Here is a 15,466-nt window from a genome sequence, read left to right as displayed (position 1 = left end):
TTGATGAATTTCAAGGAAAGAGAAAAAAAAAAACGCGTGGTGAGGTCCACCAAGCTGCCCCAGTTTTTGGGGTATGGATTCTGTTTGGAAGAGGTAGTGGGCATGAAAAAGGATCAGTTAAAAGGATGACCCCAATTGGTCTGATTTTCTTTTGCATGCTTTTGCCTAGTTGGCGAAGAGATCCCTTCTTCCTGGACATTACTTTTTCTTTTTTTTTTCATTCATTTTCAAATTTTGTGTTTTTTTTCTTTTTTTTTTGTTTGTTTTCTTTTTGGACACATTGCAAGTCATTTCGTCTTATCGCAAAATTAAGCTTTATGAAAATTTGAGCAAACATTATTCAATCTGTGTGGACTTTATTAGGCTTGTAATGTGGCTAGGGCTAGAAGGTATCGAAAGAAAAGGCTAAAGGCCCAAATGAATGCTTGTCGGTTATTTTTTGAAACAAGGGTTATCATCTAGGCATCGCATCAACTATTTGACTTTTTGAGCACTTTGCTTTTCTTTTTTTCTTGAACTTCGTTTTTTCATTCTTTCGTTTATCATCACTTTGTGATTTTTTCTTTTTTATTGTTGTTTGTTTTTTTTTTGTTTACCCTTTGGAAGGATTCTCTTTCTTTGATTACTGAGTGCTCTTTATTTGTACACTGAGTTGACTCCCTACTGATGATAACCTTTGCCTGGGAATAATTTTGAAAAAGAAATTATTTTTGGCTCAAACGGGGTAACAATGGTTATAGTTTTTGCTTTTTGGTAAAGAAAAGATGGCCACACATCATTTCAAATTCTGATTGCTTTCTTTTCAAAAGATTAATTCTACGACTAGATGACCTCAACATGAGTCATTTTTCCTTTTCCTTTCTCCTAGACCGCCCTTTCGGGTTTTCAATCTAGTGGACTTATTCTCTTTTTGAAAGTTCCTCTGTTTGTCTCAATGGATTCAGGGATCACCCAACTAGCGCAAGCAAGGAAAATTTTGGCCAGGCCAATCTGCCCCAGTGTAAAGGCTTACATCATTACTAAGGGCAGTGACAGTGTTTGTTGGGGAACATCCTTTATTTTGGAACAGTGAAGGGTGAAGGTTTTCAAGCAAAATGCGCACAAATGTCTCGGGAGAAAGCGTCAAATTGTTATTTTTTGATTAAACACTTGACCTTAGAAAAACTTGACATCCCAATTTTCCTTTTGATTATTCATCATTTTTTCTTTTGCTCTTTTCTATTTTCGAAAAACAAAAGTTTGACGATTTGCAAGAAAGATAAGTGACTCAAGATTGACTTCATTTCATTTTTTTTCCTTTTTTTTCACGATACCCTTTCAGGACTCGATTTCCAGCACTACTTGGAGAAACCCTGTAGTGAATGCTCGCATCCAAAGTCATGGATGAAGACGTGATACCGATGAGCATACTTCCCAGTAGCAAGACACTCCACAACATCAAATTCACTTGTACAATGACTTATGATTTCTTGTGTGATCTTAAAGCCCACTTCCTTTCTTCATGGCATTTGTAGAGGCATTCTCAAGCCTTGCCTTAGTGTCCGGGTTAACTTTCTTCACACTTTAATCATCTTGAATGAATCAAAGTTTGCCTTTACGCTTGAACAACCAGCACTTTTGGTGGAATGACAGATAGCCACTCCATGGTAATCACCTTTTGCATCACGAGTCTTGAGGTATTGAGGCTTTAAAGGCTTCATGTAACAAGTAGAGGCCACGCCTGACAGCTTGGTAAGAAGTTGAGTTTGGGTCTAGTCTCCAATCTTCCTCAGAACGGTTTCAAAGGGTAGGCCAACGGTATTTGAGCGGTGGGATGTGATTGAGCTCTTTCTTCTCTCCTTGTCCCAAGCTTAGACCAGACTTGTTCACATTTACTGCCATGGTAGGACCTTGACCGATCTCTTCAGTCTTCACACAAATTTTAATTCTTTATCTGATTATCACCAAATTTGTAAAGTTTAGGGAAACACTTCTCACCATGGTCTCACAGAAGGGTGATTATAGAGTATTGAGGAATATGGGAACCATTTCCCTGTCACTCTCATGAAACTTCATGTGAGCAATAGTCTCTTTCCACCTTTGGCATATTCTTCGAACAGTTTGGACTCCTTCATTAAGGTCTGCAGTTGTAATCAATCAAGTGCCCCATCCCTGATATATATTTGTACTGCTTCAAGAAAGCATCCACCAAATCCTCCCAAGACCGGATGCACGACTGTTCAAGGTGAGTGCCCCAGTTTGGTGTCATGCCAGCCAATCTACCTTAGAAGAAACGAATTGACCACTTTTCATCATAGGAATGCACAACCATTTTCTTTCTGTACATCATGAGATGGCTCTTGGACAAGTGGTGCCTCCGGGTAATTTAAAATTTGGGAGGTATCAGCATATCATCTGAGACTAAGCATAACCCTTCAACATTTGCAAACTTAGAGCTTCCTCCCCCTTCCATGACTCTTATCCCTTTTTCAGCACTTCTAATTTACATTTTTCAACCTCAACATCCATTAGTGTAATGACCGGAGGGAAAGATTTCAACTCGGGTTGCTTTGTCATTGTCTTGCTTACTACACTGGGCTGAATCATTTCTGTAGGGACCATGAAAGTGGTTGCCCTAAGCTTGTTTCTTCCTTCAACTGCGTTATTTTATGCCTTTTGAGTGTGAAATTGTCTCGAGTCCGCTTCCAAGGATGTAGTGTAATTCTAGGGAAGACCATAAGGAGGGAAAGTTTGTGCTCCTAGAACTCTTTGTTGCGCTCATGCACGCGAATCTACACGGCTTTGCAAGGCATTCAGAAGCTCTAGAATTCAACTCATTTGCTCATTCAATTGTTGGACACCGACTTTCGTCCCTTCCTGAACTTTTCCTTGGTTCTCCAAGATTCTGTAACTGGTTCAAGTCCTTTAGGGTATCTCGGATGTTTAGCCGTATTTTTAAGTTTTTTTTTTTGAAACAAATTAAGAAAACGAAAATGAACATAAAAAGAAGAAATAATGTAGTTCAAATACTCTAGTCGGAAATTATAAAGCTGTGAAACATTGTCCCGGTATAGTTTGGAAATTAACATGAAATAGAGTCAATAGGGTGGTTCATACAATGAAACATCCACCACCTCTAGAAGTTCCCAAAATGTGAAGCATGGAAAGTCCTTGTCAACCATCTCGGGCCTTAGCCATCCCATTCTTCATTTCTCTAGTCAGCTCTTGCAGCAATTGAGGAAAGTTCAATCCCCTTAGGTAAGTTAAAGATCGACACTGCGGACTCAACATTAGTTAATAACTTCATAACACCTTCAATGGCTTCATTGGCGAGGGAAGCTAGTTGTGAGAGACTTCTTTTTCAATTCCCCCTTGCTCAACAATATGCCTCTTCATTTGAGTTATCAATTCTTTATGTCTCCTTTTTAGCTCGATGTCAACATTCCTTATTCAGTTTTCCCACTACTGCTTTCACACGTTGCTTAGTAGTGTGAAATTGCTCTTCACAATTTGGGTCTGGAGAAATTACATTGAATGACAACTTGACTGCCTTAACCCTCTCTGTGATCCATTGGCTAAGGGAATCTTTCATTAACAGTCCATGATCTTGGGCCTTTTTTCGCAGCGAAGAACATTGCCCCAAGCGTCCCTAACTTGATGAAGCGTTTCAGCAAAGGTTCACTCCTCATAAAATCTGCAATGTGACAAGAGATGCAGGCGTTGGCAATCCTCTCACAGGATACCCAAATTGTTTTTGTGTTGACACACAAATGTAATTAATACAAAATATTGGATACCCATGAGGGGGCATCAGGATAACTCCTACGATGGTGTATGATACACGATCTTTGCCCCCCAGAAAACACGTCATTTAAACTTTCCCTCCTCTGAGCCTACACAGAGTTGCGCTCATACATTTGTCTATTTCATCTTCGGTTTACACCGCAACAACTCCTCCACGTGACATGTGGCATTCAAAATTGCCTTACTCATGCAAGAGATCTTCTTTCTGCATGGCTCATAACCTTGGCTAAGGGTCTTGGAAACTTCAGTTAGGACAATACTAACTGGATCCTTTAGAGCGAACTTTGTATCCCACAAATACAATCATGACGACGTAGCCGACAAAATCCATGATATTAGAAAAGATCATGACACCATAGAGGATAAGAGCTAGTACGTTCGTAATTGTTTCCTATTTTCCTCTTCATCCAAACGATCCAACTATCCCTCTAGGTATCCCTGAGGAACCCCCCTCACTTTGCCCTTGATTGTGAACCCACTTTCCAATTGCATAGGGTGTATTTTCATGATTCTCGCTAGCTGTAGGATAGGGGTATACTACCCTAGGTAGTTGTAGGGAATTTTTCCCTCGAGAGGTATATCTAAATTTTGCTCGAATTCTTCTACCATAGGCACCAATTGGAAATCCCAGAAAGTGAAACATCTCAATGGTGGTTCATAAGACTGGGCTAAAAGAGTAATGGCCTGTGTTTGAACTTCCACCTCTAACAGGCTCAACAAATTCCCATATTCCTTCCTGAATGCATCCTTTTGGGTTGTCTCCATTTTCTTCAGCAGTTCTCTCAGACCATCCATATTACCCTCCCTTGCCTCAATGGCTATCCTTTCCTTTAAAATGTCTGAACTTAAACTCCCCTTGACTTCAGATCTCATGTTAATTTCCATTTTATCTCAAAGGCTTAGTCACAAATTTAGAATTTCCTGACTAGAACTAGTGACAAGACCATAAAAATGCATGAGAAAAAGAAAGAAAGAAAAGAAAAAGGTGTATAAAAATGGTATAAAGATATGTATAAGATGTTGGATTTTATTAAGAAACAATGAGGATTATAAGGCTGCACACATCTCCCTTTGTGCCCTAGATAAGGTTCAACGCTTCGGATTCGAGGTCAACCATATGCAATCTCACCAAGATGGTTCCCTAAACTTAAAGGTTAACGGTCACTAGAGCTATGGCCCCCTTCATAGCATCTCCACAACAGTCGAGTAATCAACTAGGTGTGAAGACACAAATGAAGAGAACAGACTCTAGCTGAGGTTCTCACGATAGCCAAACAGGAAGTACATCCCAGAGTACCGCTACACAACCCCTCTAATTCTAAGTTGCGCTCAGACCCGGGTATAGGGCCTCACTCATGATATGCATAAGGCGCGTGTGTGAAGGAAGAATGCAATGCATACCCAAACCCTCACCTGCAAAACAACTAGAAAAATTCCCAGGGAGATATAAACATATTGTCTACCCTAGGGTTCAATATTCAACAGTTATTTACTCACATGCGATTATTCAAATATCAAAGATAGATAAAGAAAAAGGGAAGAAAAACATAAAGAAAAACCACATTGAATTCGCACATATAGTTAAATGGCTTGACTCTCTAAAAAAGTCCCCAGTGGAGTCGCCATCTGTCGCAACCGGAATCGCGACGGGACGATGATCCAAAAAGAAACGGGTTTTAAAAAGAGATTTGGAGTCGCCACCATAGTTTATTATGGAAAACTATGGAAAAACCTCAAAACGATAAAGCATGGTCCACGAAAACCAAAGATTGGGTTCGGGAGTCGGTTACGCGTGGGGAAGGTGTTAGCACCCCACAACGCCTGCCCTAAGGCAGTGCCTTTAACTAAATGCACGAATATGATGTGGTTTTTCAAAATGTTTAATTATCCCCTAAAATAAAATTCTAAATAAACAAAACATATTTTTTAGTTTTTTGGGCCCGACAAGGATTGACCTTACTCCTACGTATTCTCATTCAAAATGAGAAATCAGGGTTACGTAGTTCTAGCTTGAAAGACTGTTTGTTGTTTGGAAAAGCAGATGTTTTTAATTTTTGGAGATTTTATATTTTTAATATTTTCGAGAAAAAGAAGGTAACGAGTACTAGGCCGACGCGAACGGTCGCACGAGTACTCATACCTTTAAAATGATATTTAAATATTTTTAATTATATTTGAAAAGAGAGATAACGATATTAAGCACTAGGACGATGCGAACGATCACACGAGCACTCATACCGTTATTTGCTTATTTAGGAAGACTTGAGAGTATTGAGTGCTAGGCTGATGCGGACGATCGCACGAGCACTCATACCCTCGTTTAATATTACGTAAATAAGAGAGAAAAGTATTGAACACTAGGACGATGCGAACGATCACACGAGTGTTCAACCTTTAAACGTATTTTTGAAATTTTATTTAAGAAAAGAAGAAAAAGGTTTTTAGCACAAGGACGACGCGAGCGGTCACACGTGTGCTTAACCTTCAAAACGTATTTTTGTAATAATTTTTATAAGAAGAAGAAGAGGTTTTTAGCACAAGGACGACGCGAGCGGTCACACGTGCGCTTAAACCTTTAAATATTTTTGTAATAATTTTTATAAGAAAGAAGAAGAGGTTTTTAGCGCAAGGACGACGCGAGCGGTCACACGTGTGCTTAAACCTTTAAAATACATATTTTTTTAATTTTTTATAAGAAAGAAGAAGAGGTTTTTAGCACAAGGACGATGCGCGCGATCACACGTGTGCTTAACCTTTAAAACATATTTTTTGTAATTTTTATTTAAGAAAGAAGAAAAAGTTTTTTTTAGCACAAGGACGACGTGAGCGGTCACACGTGTGCTTAACCTTCAAAACGTATTTTTTGTTATTATTATTATTTATTATTATTTTTTATTATCGTCTTTTTCGTGTTTAAAGTGCATCAAATAAACCAAAATAAAAAATAAAAGACAAGATCTAGGAGTGGGGTTATCATATAAAGGGGTTACATACAATAAAAACTAGTAACCAAACAAATACTAATAAAAATAAAGAAACAAAAGCATAAAAATGAAGCAAGAGAAACAGCCCAACAAGAATAGGGGTGTAGAGATTAAAAACCAGAGGTGTGACGTAAAGTTGAGGCTCTTTAGTTTGGGCCAAAACCTTTTTCTCCAACTTTGTATCTGTCAGGGGTGTAAGGGTGAAACTGGAGGTGCATCCCGAAATAGTGTGCACAGGCCCAATTCTTCTTTTATTTTTGTTTGCAGAAATAGAATGGGCTGAAGCCCAAAACGGAACAGGGGTGCGAGTGGGCAGTGGGGGTGCGCTACGTAATTCTTGGCCTAGGCCCAAAGCTTCTTTACTCAGAAACTCATCAGGGTTCTTCTTCCTTCCTCTCATTTTATCACTTGCACTCAACATCCAAGATCAAAGTCTCTCCCTCACATACTCGCTCCACCACTCAAGCACCCACTTCATCCCATAGCCTCGCCGGCGACACCGAATACCACCGGATCCACTGCCGGCCGCGGCGCCACCACCTTATCTTCCTCTTCTCCGTTCGAAAACGGCAACCCAAGGAGGGGTTTGCTTCTTCTACACGTGCGCCGTCACCTCCGCCAAGACCGGCCGCCAGCCAGAACGCATGCCGCCAGAGCCGTCGTCTGAGCTAACGCATCAGGCCACTCCTCTTTCTCCTTCCGCGTGGCGACTCACAACCCAAGTTCAACACCGATGACATTGGTGCCCCTGGTCATCACCCATGGCCACCACCGGGCTCGCAATTGGAAACAGCACCAGCACCAGGAACCGCCATTGACAATGCCGCTGACTCTATTGCTTCGTTTCCCCTCTCAATCTTGGTTTTCTTATTGGCTGTTATTCACTGGTTCAACTTTGATTTTGTATAAAATTAGTTGGTGGATCGGTGGATGGTGTAAAGGTGGTGATGGTATATTTTGTTGGGTTTTGTTTCTTATTCTTAAAACTGTGTGTGTTTATGGTTTTTTATGATTCAATTTTGTTATGATTGGAGTTGAAGGCTTAGTTTCAATATCTGCTTGACAAAATATTGTTTATGATCGGTGCATTGTTAATGAGTTGGTCTCGTGGGATTCTTGGTGGTCGGTGGGTGGATATGGGCTGTGGGTATTGACAAAGAATGAAGGAATTTCCTGATTCTCTTGGGGCTTAAGGCGAAGGAGAGTTGCAGTAGGGGATGGATGGTGATTTAAGATTTGGTGATGGAGAATGGGTTCACACAACAATGACGACCACACTTAACATAGCGAGTAATATTCAGAATGAGAAACAGAGAGCTGAGATATCAAATGCCAACAAACAACTCACTGAAAAACATGATGACAGATGTGTAAGGTTGTTTACCTCTTGAAGCTTGGTTCATTCTTTGTTAACCCGTGCCTCAGATGGGTTCTCGACCTTCCTTTGACTGGCTTCCTCCTCTTCTTCCTCGTGTGAAATGGTATCTTCCTCCTCAGCAGTGGACAATGCTTCAAGATGAAGAAGCCTCCCCCAGTTCTTGCTTTTTTTTCGTCTCCGGAAAATAACAGCCCCCCTCTCTGCTCCCTCTCTGCATTTTTTTTAATTTTCCATTCTCTGTATGCCAAATTCTTGTACTGATTTCGTACGCTCCCAACGCCTCTTTGTCAATCCGTATCCTCCAAAACGTTTCTGCCCTCACCAGCCACTCGCAGAAAACCGTTTTCTGCTCTCCCCCTCCAGCACACATACGTACACTGCCCAGCCAACACCTTCCTCTTTTTCCTTTTTTTTTTTTATTTTTTACTAAAAGACAAAATGCCTTTTTTTTCTTTTATTTGTTTTTCTTTCTAGTTATATTGTATTAGAACAAAATAAAATATAAAGGGATAAAACTAGAAAAACAAAAATAAAATAAAATAAAATAATAATAATAATAATAAAAATAAAAAGAGAAGAAAAGAAAAAGAATAAGTAAAGTGAGAAATAAAAATAAAAATAAAAATAAAGATAAAAATAATATAATATATAAATAAGAATAGAATAAAACATAAAATAAAAAAAGTCATAAAATAAATAAATCAATAAAAATAAAAATAAAAAAAAGGATAAAAAACTAAAATAAAGTAAAATAGTAAAAATAAAAAATAAAAATAAGGAAAATAGAAATAAGGCAGAATAAAAAGAGAGTCGTTATTTAGTCAATTCGGACGAAATTGGGTGTTGACAATTACGTTTTTCTCTTCAATTCTACCTTCCAAACATACCATTAGGTTCTTTTAATATTATTTCATCCAGAGTAATCTAAACAAATGTTAATCTTCAACACAAATTGAAACACCAATTCTGACGGAAAGAATACGAAACACGCGCAAGAAACCGCATTCTTGTAAAAGAAAGTATGAAGAAAGAAAAATTGAGAATCAAGAAGCTAACAGGTGGAAGAGATGAGGGACAAGGCTTCGGATCGGCGCCAACAAGACTGGACCCAGAAATCGGAGATGGAGAAAGATTTCAGAGCGTGGGAAATGGATGGAAGCCACTCTCTGATGAAGTTCATGTCGGTAAGGTAGAGATCGTCGGACTCATCCTCGACGTCGTCGAAGGAGACGCCACCGAGGGCGCGATCGACGCCCAGCGAGACGGAGTCAAGAGTGGAGGTGGAGCGGAATACGAGGTGAGAGGAAAACGGTCTTGAAGGGAGTGACGAGGTGCTTGGTCTCCGGCGAACGGGACTTGAGGTAGCGCGACATGGAACAGACCACGTTCAGCCACCGCACCTCGTATGACGCCGCGTTTAGACCCTTGGACACCGCCCTGCACCGCGCCACATCGGTAGTGTCCGTTAAACGACTCACAATTTCCACCAACAGCGACGCCGGAAGCTCCTCCATCATCGCCAATCGAATTGCGCAATTGCATTCAACATAGAGAGAGAGAAAAGAGTTTGTGTTTGCGTTTTGTTTTTCGGTGGATAAAGATAGTTTGAAAACATTGAGAATATTTTGACAAAGGTCACGTGGCAAAATCACATGGAATATAAATTAGAAAATGAAAAATGACGTGGAAATGAAGTGGAAATGAAGTGAGGTAGGATATCAAGTGGAGAGTTGATTTTGTGATTTCAAAATTAGAATTTGAGTTTGGGTTAGAGAGAACCTAAATAATCGTTTTTTCTCTTACATGCGTTGTTAGAGTTTACCATTCGTCTAAGTATTGCTGTTGACGTATTCCTTTCATCCATCGATAAGTGTTTGTTGTCGTTTGAACCTTTGGAAGGAACAAGCATCAAAAGGGATGCGTTTTCACCATTTCGTTGTCGTTGGACTATTTGGTTATGCCATTTATATAGAATTTCATGTATAATGAACCATTCTCTGTAAAAATCAAAGTGCAAAAACTGCATTGGTAGCAAAGAGAAGATAAGTGGAGAATTCAGGCAAATGTTTTGTACAAGCAGGTCAATTATGAAAATGACATTCATTTTGAAGTGCCTAATTTATTCTTTAACGATTTTTGAACATAAAAGTGATGTCGACAAAATTATTATGCCATTTATATAGAATTTCATGTCTAAGAAACCATCTTTTGTAAATATCAAAGTGCAGAAACTGCATTGGTAGCAAAAGCAAAATAAGTAAGAGACACGTCAACTATGAAAAATGACATTCATCTTAAAGTGTCTAATTTATTCCTTAACAATTTTTTAATATAGAAGTGATGTCGAGACAATTATTATGTCATTTATATAGAATTTCATATCCAAGGAACTATCTTTTTGTAAAACTCAAAGTGCAGAAACTACATCGGTAACAAAGACAAGAGTCATTCTAATTTATTCCTTAACCATTTTTGAACATAAAATTGATGTCGAAACAATTATTATGCCATTTATATAGAATTTTATGTTCAAAGAACCATTTTTTGCAAAAATCAAAATGCAGGAAATGGTAGCAAAGACAAAATTCATTTTGAATGTCATTTTCACAGTTGATCTGTCTGTGCAAAATCTTTGCTTGAACTTTTCACTTATTTTGACTTTGTTATCGATACAGTTGGACAGCCGCGAACGCTTATCATTAAGTGGGAGAGACGACTATACAACATACAGACGTTATGACGAACTGTAAAATCCAACAATGATGGACAATAGGCACACTTCTAAGTGGTTGGAAAGGGAGACGATTCTCTAGGGTTCTTGACACCCAAACTCAGATTCTAAAATCACAAAATGAACCCCTCCACTTAAAACCCCATACCACTTCATTTCCACGTCATTATCCTTTTTGGGTGACTCTGGAATTTTAACTATTTACATAGTTTGACGTAAGCGAAATGTCGAATATGCCCTTGCCATAAAGTTCACTATATTTCGAAAACCCTAGTGAGAGAAATAGGAGGTTTGGTTAGAGAATTTAGAGAGATGGGAAGGAGGATCCTGAACGATGCCTTGAGGAGTATGGTGAATGCAGAGAGAAGAGGGAAAGCTATGGTGGAACTCAAGCCAATTTCCACTGTTATGTCTTCATTTCTCCGAATCATGAAAAACCATGGTATCTTTTCTTTCTCCAGCCACTATTTTTATAATTTGTATTCTTTTTTCTAAAACTCGAAACCCCTTTTAACTGCTTCACAATTTCAAATCTGGCAATAATGAAATGGTATGAATTCGCTTTTCAAAAGTGATTTCAGTCTCTGAAATTTATGTCATCAGAGTTTGAATGACTTTCGTTGTTGATTTGGTTACTGTCATCCTTTTCCGTCTGAGTCTGAGCATGACTTTCCGTGTGTGAAATATCTTTAAGATTGCAAGGGTCCATGAACCGATATAAAGTTCTTTAAGATTCTAACAGTTACTCTGTACTGTGCCACTGTTAGTGTAGTTAATTTGGCTTAAATTCCTAATAGGTTATATCAAAGACTTTCAAGTCTATGATCCGCATAGAGTGGGGAGGATAACGGTTGAACTACAAGGTAGGATTAACGATTGCAAGGCTCTTACATACCGAAAAGATATGAAGGCAAGGGATCTTGAAGCCTACAGATTGCAGACTCCTCCTACTCATCAGGTTGGTTTATGTTAATGATTCGTTTTCGTGTCACAGCTTCCGACTGCTGTTTTTGTCTGATTGTGGTTGTTATAATTTGTGTTTTAAGAATGATATGTCAATGGAAATCAAAGGAAAAAGATAATTGTGCCTTTCTATTGCTGTGTGCAGTGGGGTTATGTTGTGATTACTACTCCTGACGGTGTTTTGGATCATGAAGAAGCCATTAAGAAGAATGTAGGCGGCCAGGTTCTTGGTTACTTTCACTGAAATGATCGTTGCCATGCTATTTTGGCTGTGTATCACGTTCAGTTATGTTTCCAGATAAACATTCAAAGATTTTTTTTTCCTGTATGAATGTTATAAGATAGCAGCTCATGCATGGAGAGTATGATGAATTGCATTCGATGCTTTGTGGAAATTAGTCCTGTTTTGGTTAAATGGTATTTTAAACATGAAGGAATGTTATGCCTCCTATTTCTTAATGTACTTCAAGTTCCAAGTCATGTAGTCCAGGGTTAATTCTATCATTCTACGCAGTGGTTTCCTTTTTCTCAAGAATTGCAGTTTTGGATAAGAAGATATTTCATGTAAACGATGACAACGTTTTAATTAATCTCCATCCCTGTTTCTCAGTAGTCATTTATGATATGCTTAACAAATTCAAGCCCAATTATTTTGCTACATTTTTCAGCTCGTCAGTAAACTACGAATGTTGAAATAGACGTGTACAAATGCATTTGCCATCTAATTTAGGATGAAATAAGAAATACCTCTGCTAGTGAAAATTTCAGCTCCAGATTTCTAAGTATTACCTTGTTCTAATATTTCATGGAAGACAGTGAACATCGGCATCATTCATATTACTAGTTAGATATGAAAATTTCAAAATAGTAAGTTTATTGATATTTTAATTTTAGATGTGTGCAGAAACATTTGTGATATGTGTGGCAGTTCATTTGTAAAGTATGTAAATTTTCAATTGTAACGTTCGATCTTTGCGTAGCAGTTGTAAATTCCTTCTATCCTTGCCCTTACATTGTTACGTATATAATAACATTATTAATTTTTTATCTACGAAAATTAGTGATAGGTTGTTGGTTATGTGTAGCTTTGAACAACTCAATTTAATTTCTGAAGAAAGTCACTGTATAGAGGTTTCAAAATTATATTCGGTAGATGTTTTTAGCTACTTTGTGTATTAGTGTTTCATCTTATAATCTTGAGAAATTCAATGGTTAGTTTTTCTTGTGAGATTGAAGTGTCCTCGATGTTGTTTTTGGACTAATTTAGGTATCCACCTTATTTCTGCGATACCAAACTTGACGTTCCATTGTAGGCCAAGAATCACACATTTTATTTTATTAATAGTAAACAGCAACACTCGGTGATTCACATTACAGTCAAATAACCCCACAGTTTGAGGCAAATCAATTTTAACCATCCACAGGAAAAGCAGAATGAAAAACCAAAAACACAGTACATTAAGTTCACTTGGATCACAGCACGAAACATTCGGAAATGGTGTTTATTGAGCACGAAACATTTGGGAATGGTGTTCATTCAGCACGCCTGCAAATAGTGAAGCCATCACCAATTGAAACAACAGAAATTTCAACACGAGAATCATCTGCAATTGCTTTGTTGAAAGCTACAACAGCCTGCCTGTATTTTCTTTTGGGTATTGGAACATCCTCTTCAGGCCAGGCAACAGTTCCACCCCAGAGGGTATTATCATAGATTATTAACCCACCAATCTTCACCAGTTTAAGAAGCCGCTCGTGGTAATTCCAGTAGTTATCTTTATCAGCATCAACGAAGGCAAAGTCAAAACTATCCTTATTTGAATCCTGTAACAGAAGAAACAGAACCCAAATATCAAACAAAAACTAACTATAAAGTAAAAGGAGTTAGATCCTCTTACGTACAAGGGAGAAAGAAACAAAAGAAAAAACAAAAACTAGGGTCTTAATTTATTATAGACAATTTTCTGTCTCGTAATATGACATTGTTATGTCAGTAACATGACAGCAACACAGAATCATACTCACGTCTTCTAATAGTTTATCAAGAACAGGTAGAGCTGGAGACTGAATGAAGTCGATCTTGTGCTCTACACCAGCCTTTTTAATGAATGGTAGTCCTATCTCATAAGCTTCTCTATCTGGATCCAGGGCTATAATCTACACCACACAGACAATGGAGTTGGTGACATAAAACAGACATATTAAACATACCAAATAACAAAGAAAAGTGCAAACCTTTCCATCGTCTGGAATGGTTAGTGCAGTGAGGAGAAGAGAGTATCCTGTAAAAACTCCCACTTCAATGGTCTTTTTAGCATTCAACAGCTTCAAGAGCAAGGCCATTAGCTGACCCGCATCAGGATCAGTGCCCATAAATCCCCTGCATAGTGAAAATGGTATAACACAAACAGTTTCCTGATGTTGGATATGGTAACTAAATTAAAGAAACAAAGCCCTTTAATGTTTACTAGTTGAGCACAGACACTGCTAACACAAATATTCAGATGAATGAAAAACTCTAGGTGGATTCTGAGAATGGGGACCACGATCAACACAATAACCACACCACAAATTCATTAAAACGATGTAGAAGCTAAAAACAAGAAACATAAAAGAAGCAAATCTACAAGATGCAATGTGTTACTATGGGTCTCGACAAAGCTTGGGTCTCGACATGATCTCACGCGGTCGACCTCGACAAGCCTTCCGCTCGGTCTCGACAAAGCTCTCCGCGGTCGGTTGTCCTCCGTGGTCGGTCTACTATGGGTCTCGACAAAGCTTGGGTCTCGACAAAGCTCTCCGCGGTCGGTCGTCCTCCGTGGTCGGTCGACAGAGTTCTCTCCGCTCGGCCTCGACAGGACCTTACGCGGTCGGTCGTCCTCCGTGGTCGGTCTACTGTGGGTCTCGACAAAGCTCTCCGCGGTCGGTCGTCCTCCGTGGTCGGTCGACAGAGTTATCTCCGCTCGGTCTCGACAGGGCCTTACGCGGTCGGTCTCGACAAGCCTTCCGCTCGGTCTCGACAAGTCTTCACCGATCAGCCTCGATAAACAACTATGAAGATCGAATCCTCCCATGAGTGATTGGCAAATAATTGAAGGAGAAAGTGGAGGGGTCTCCCGTTCACCTAAAGGGGTAGCAGCTACGAGTGGTGGGTCCCTCCACCTCTAGTGCGCCAGCCATTACTAAACACCATCATTTCATTACCTTCTGAGTGGACTATGCAGGATGAGGGAATATTCCCTAAAATCAGATAAATAAGAGAAGGTATGCATCTATTCTGATAAGAATGATAGACGGGAAAAAACCCATTCTGACTTGAGCGTCGGAGTTTTCATTGTAGGTCCACCCCCCATTTCACTGACACCGACAACCGGAGGAGGAGCACAAAGGCGAGGGAAGGAGCGCATCAACAGCAGGAAAAAGAGTGTTTCAGGACTGTGGCGGCAGGAGGCTTCCCCGTTCCAGTTCAGCAGAAACATTTTGGCGCCGTCTGTGGGGAGCGAGCGGCATCCCCATGAAATCACAAAAAACCAGAGATTGAAGACACCCAATGGTAACCACAAGAAATATGGAGGAGCAGAGTACTAGAGATTTAATAAGAGAGTTGCAGGCCCAGATTGAGGCATA

At 39.3% G+C, this 15,466-nt stretch overlaps 2 protein-coding genes across 2 annotated transcripts; one reads left to right on the top strand and one right to left on the bottom strand.

Annotated features, from left to right (window-relative positions):
- Window positions 1–11,127: 11,127 nt before the first annotated feature.
- LOC148196443 (small ribosomal subunit protein uS8my-like) lies at window positions 11,128–12,455 on the top strand. Its single transcript, XM_088094775.1, has 3 exons — window positions 11,128–11,318; window positions 11,674–11,834; window positions 11,985–12,455. Exons 1-3 carry the CDS (start codon window positions 11,189–11,191, stop codon window positions 12,081–12,083), a joined length of 390 nt encoding a protein of 129 aa, XP_087950901.1. The 5' UTR covers window positions 11,128–11,188; the 3' UTR covers window positions 12,084–12,455.
- A 691-nt stretch (window positions 12,456–13,146) lies between these two features.
- Window positions 13,147–14,214, bottom strand: LOC148196442 (putative caffeoyl-CoA O-methyltransferase At4g26220). Its single transcript, XM_088094633.1, has 3 exons — window positions 14,075–14,214; window positions 13,865–13,996; window positions 13,147–13,663 (listed from the first exon to the last, which is right to left on the bottom strand). Exons 1-3 carry the CDS (start codon window positions 14,210–14,212, stop codon window positions 13,373–13,375), a joined length of 561 nt encoding a protein of 186 aa, XP_087950759.1. The 5' UTR covers window positions 14,213–14,214; the 3' UTR covers window positions 13,147–13,372.
- Between the last annotated feature and the right edge of the window lie 1,252 nt (window positions 14,215–15,466).

Source organism: Vigna umbellata, chromosome 7 (assembly GCF_029865625.1).
Source record: "Vigna umbellata cultivar VRB3 chromosome 7, Vumbellata_1.0, whole genome shotgun sequence".
Taxonomy (NCBI): Eukaryota; Viridiplantae; Streptophyta; class Magnoliopsida; order Fabales; family Fabaceae; genus Vigna; species Vigna umbellata.
This window is presented reverse-complemented; position numbering and strand designations above follow the sequence as displayed.

Coding starts and splice junctions, on each gene's coding strand:
- LOC148196442 (XM_088094633.1), bottom strand. CDS start 14,212: ATGGGCACTGATCCTGATGCGGGTCAGCTAATGGCCTTGCTCTTGAAG. Junction 13,997..14,074: donor CCATTCCAGACGATGGAAAG/GTTTGCACTTTT, acceptor TGTGTGGTGTAG/ATTATAGCCCTGGATCCAGA. Junction 13,664..13,864: donor TTGATAAACTATTAGAAGAC/GTGAGTATGATT, acceptor CTTCTGTTACAG/GATTCAAATAAGGATAGTTT.
- LOC148196443 (XM_088094775.1), top strand. CDS start 11,189: ATGGGAAGGAGGATCCTGAACGATGCCTTGAGGAGTATGGTGAATGCA. Junction 11,319..11,673: donor CCGAATCATGAAAAACCATG/GTATCTTTTCTT, acceptor AATTCCTAATAG/GTTATATCAAAGACTTTCAA. Junction 11,835..11,984: donor AGACTCCTCCTACTCATCAG/GTTGGTTTATGT, acceptor TGCTGTGTGCAG/TGGGGTTATGTTGTGATTAC.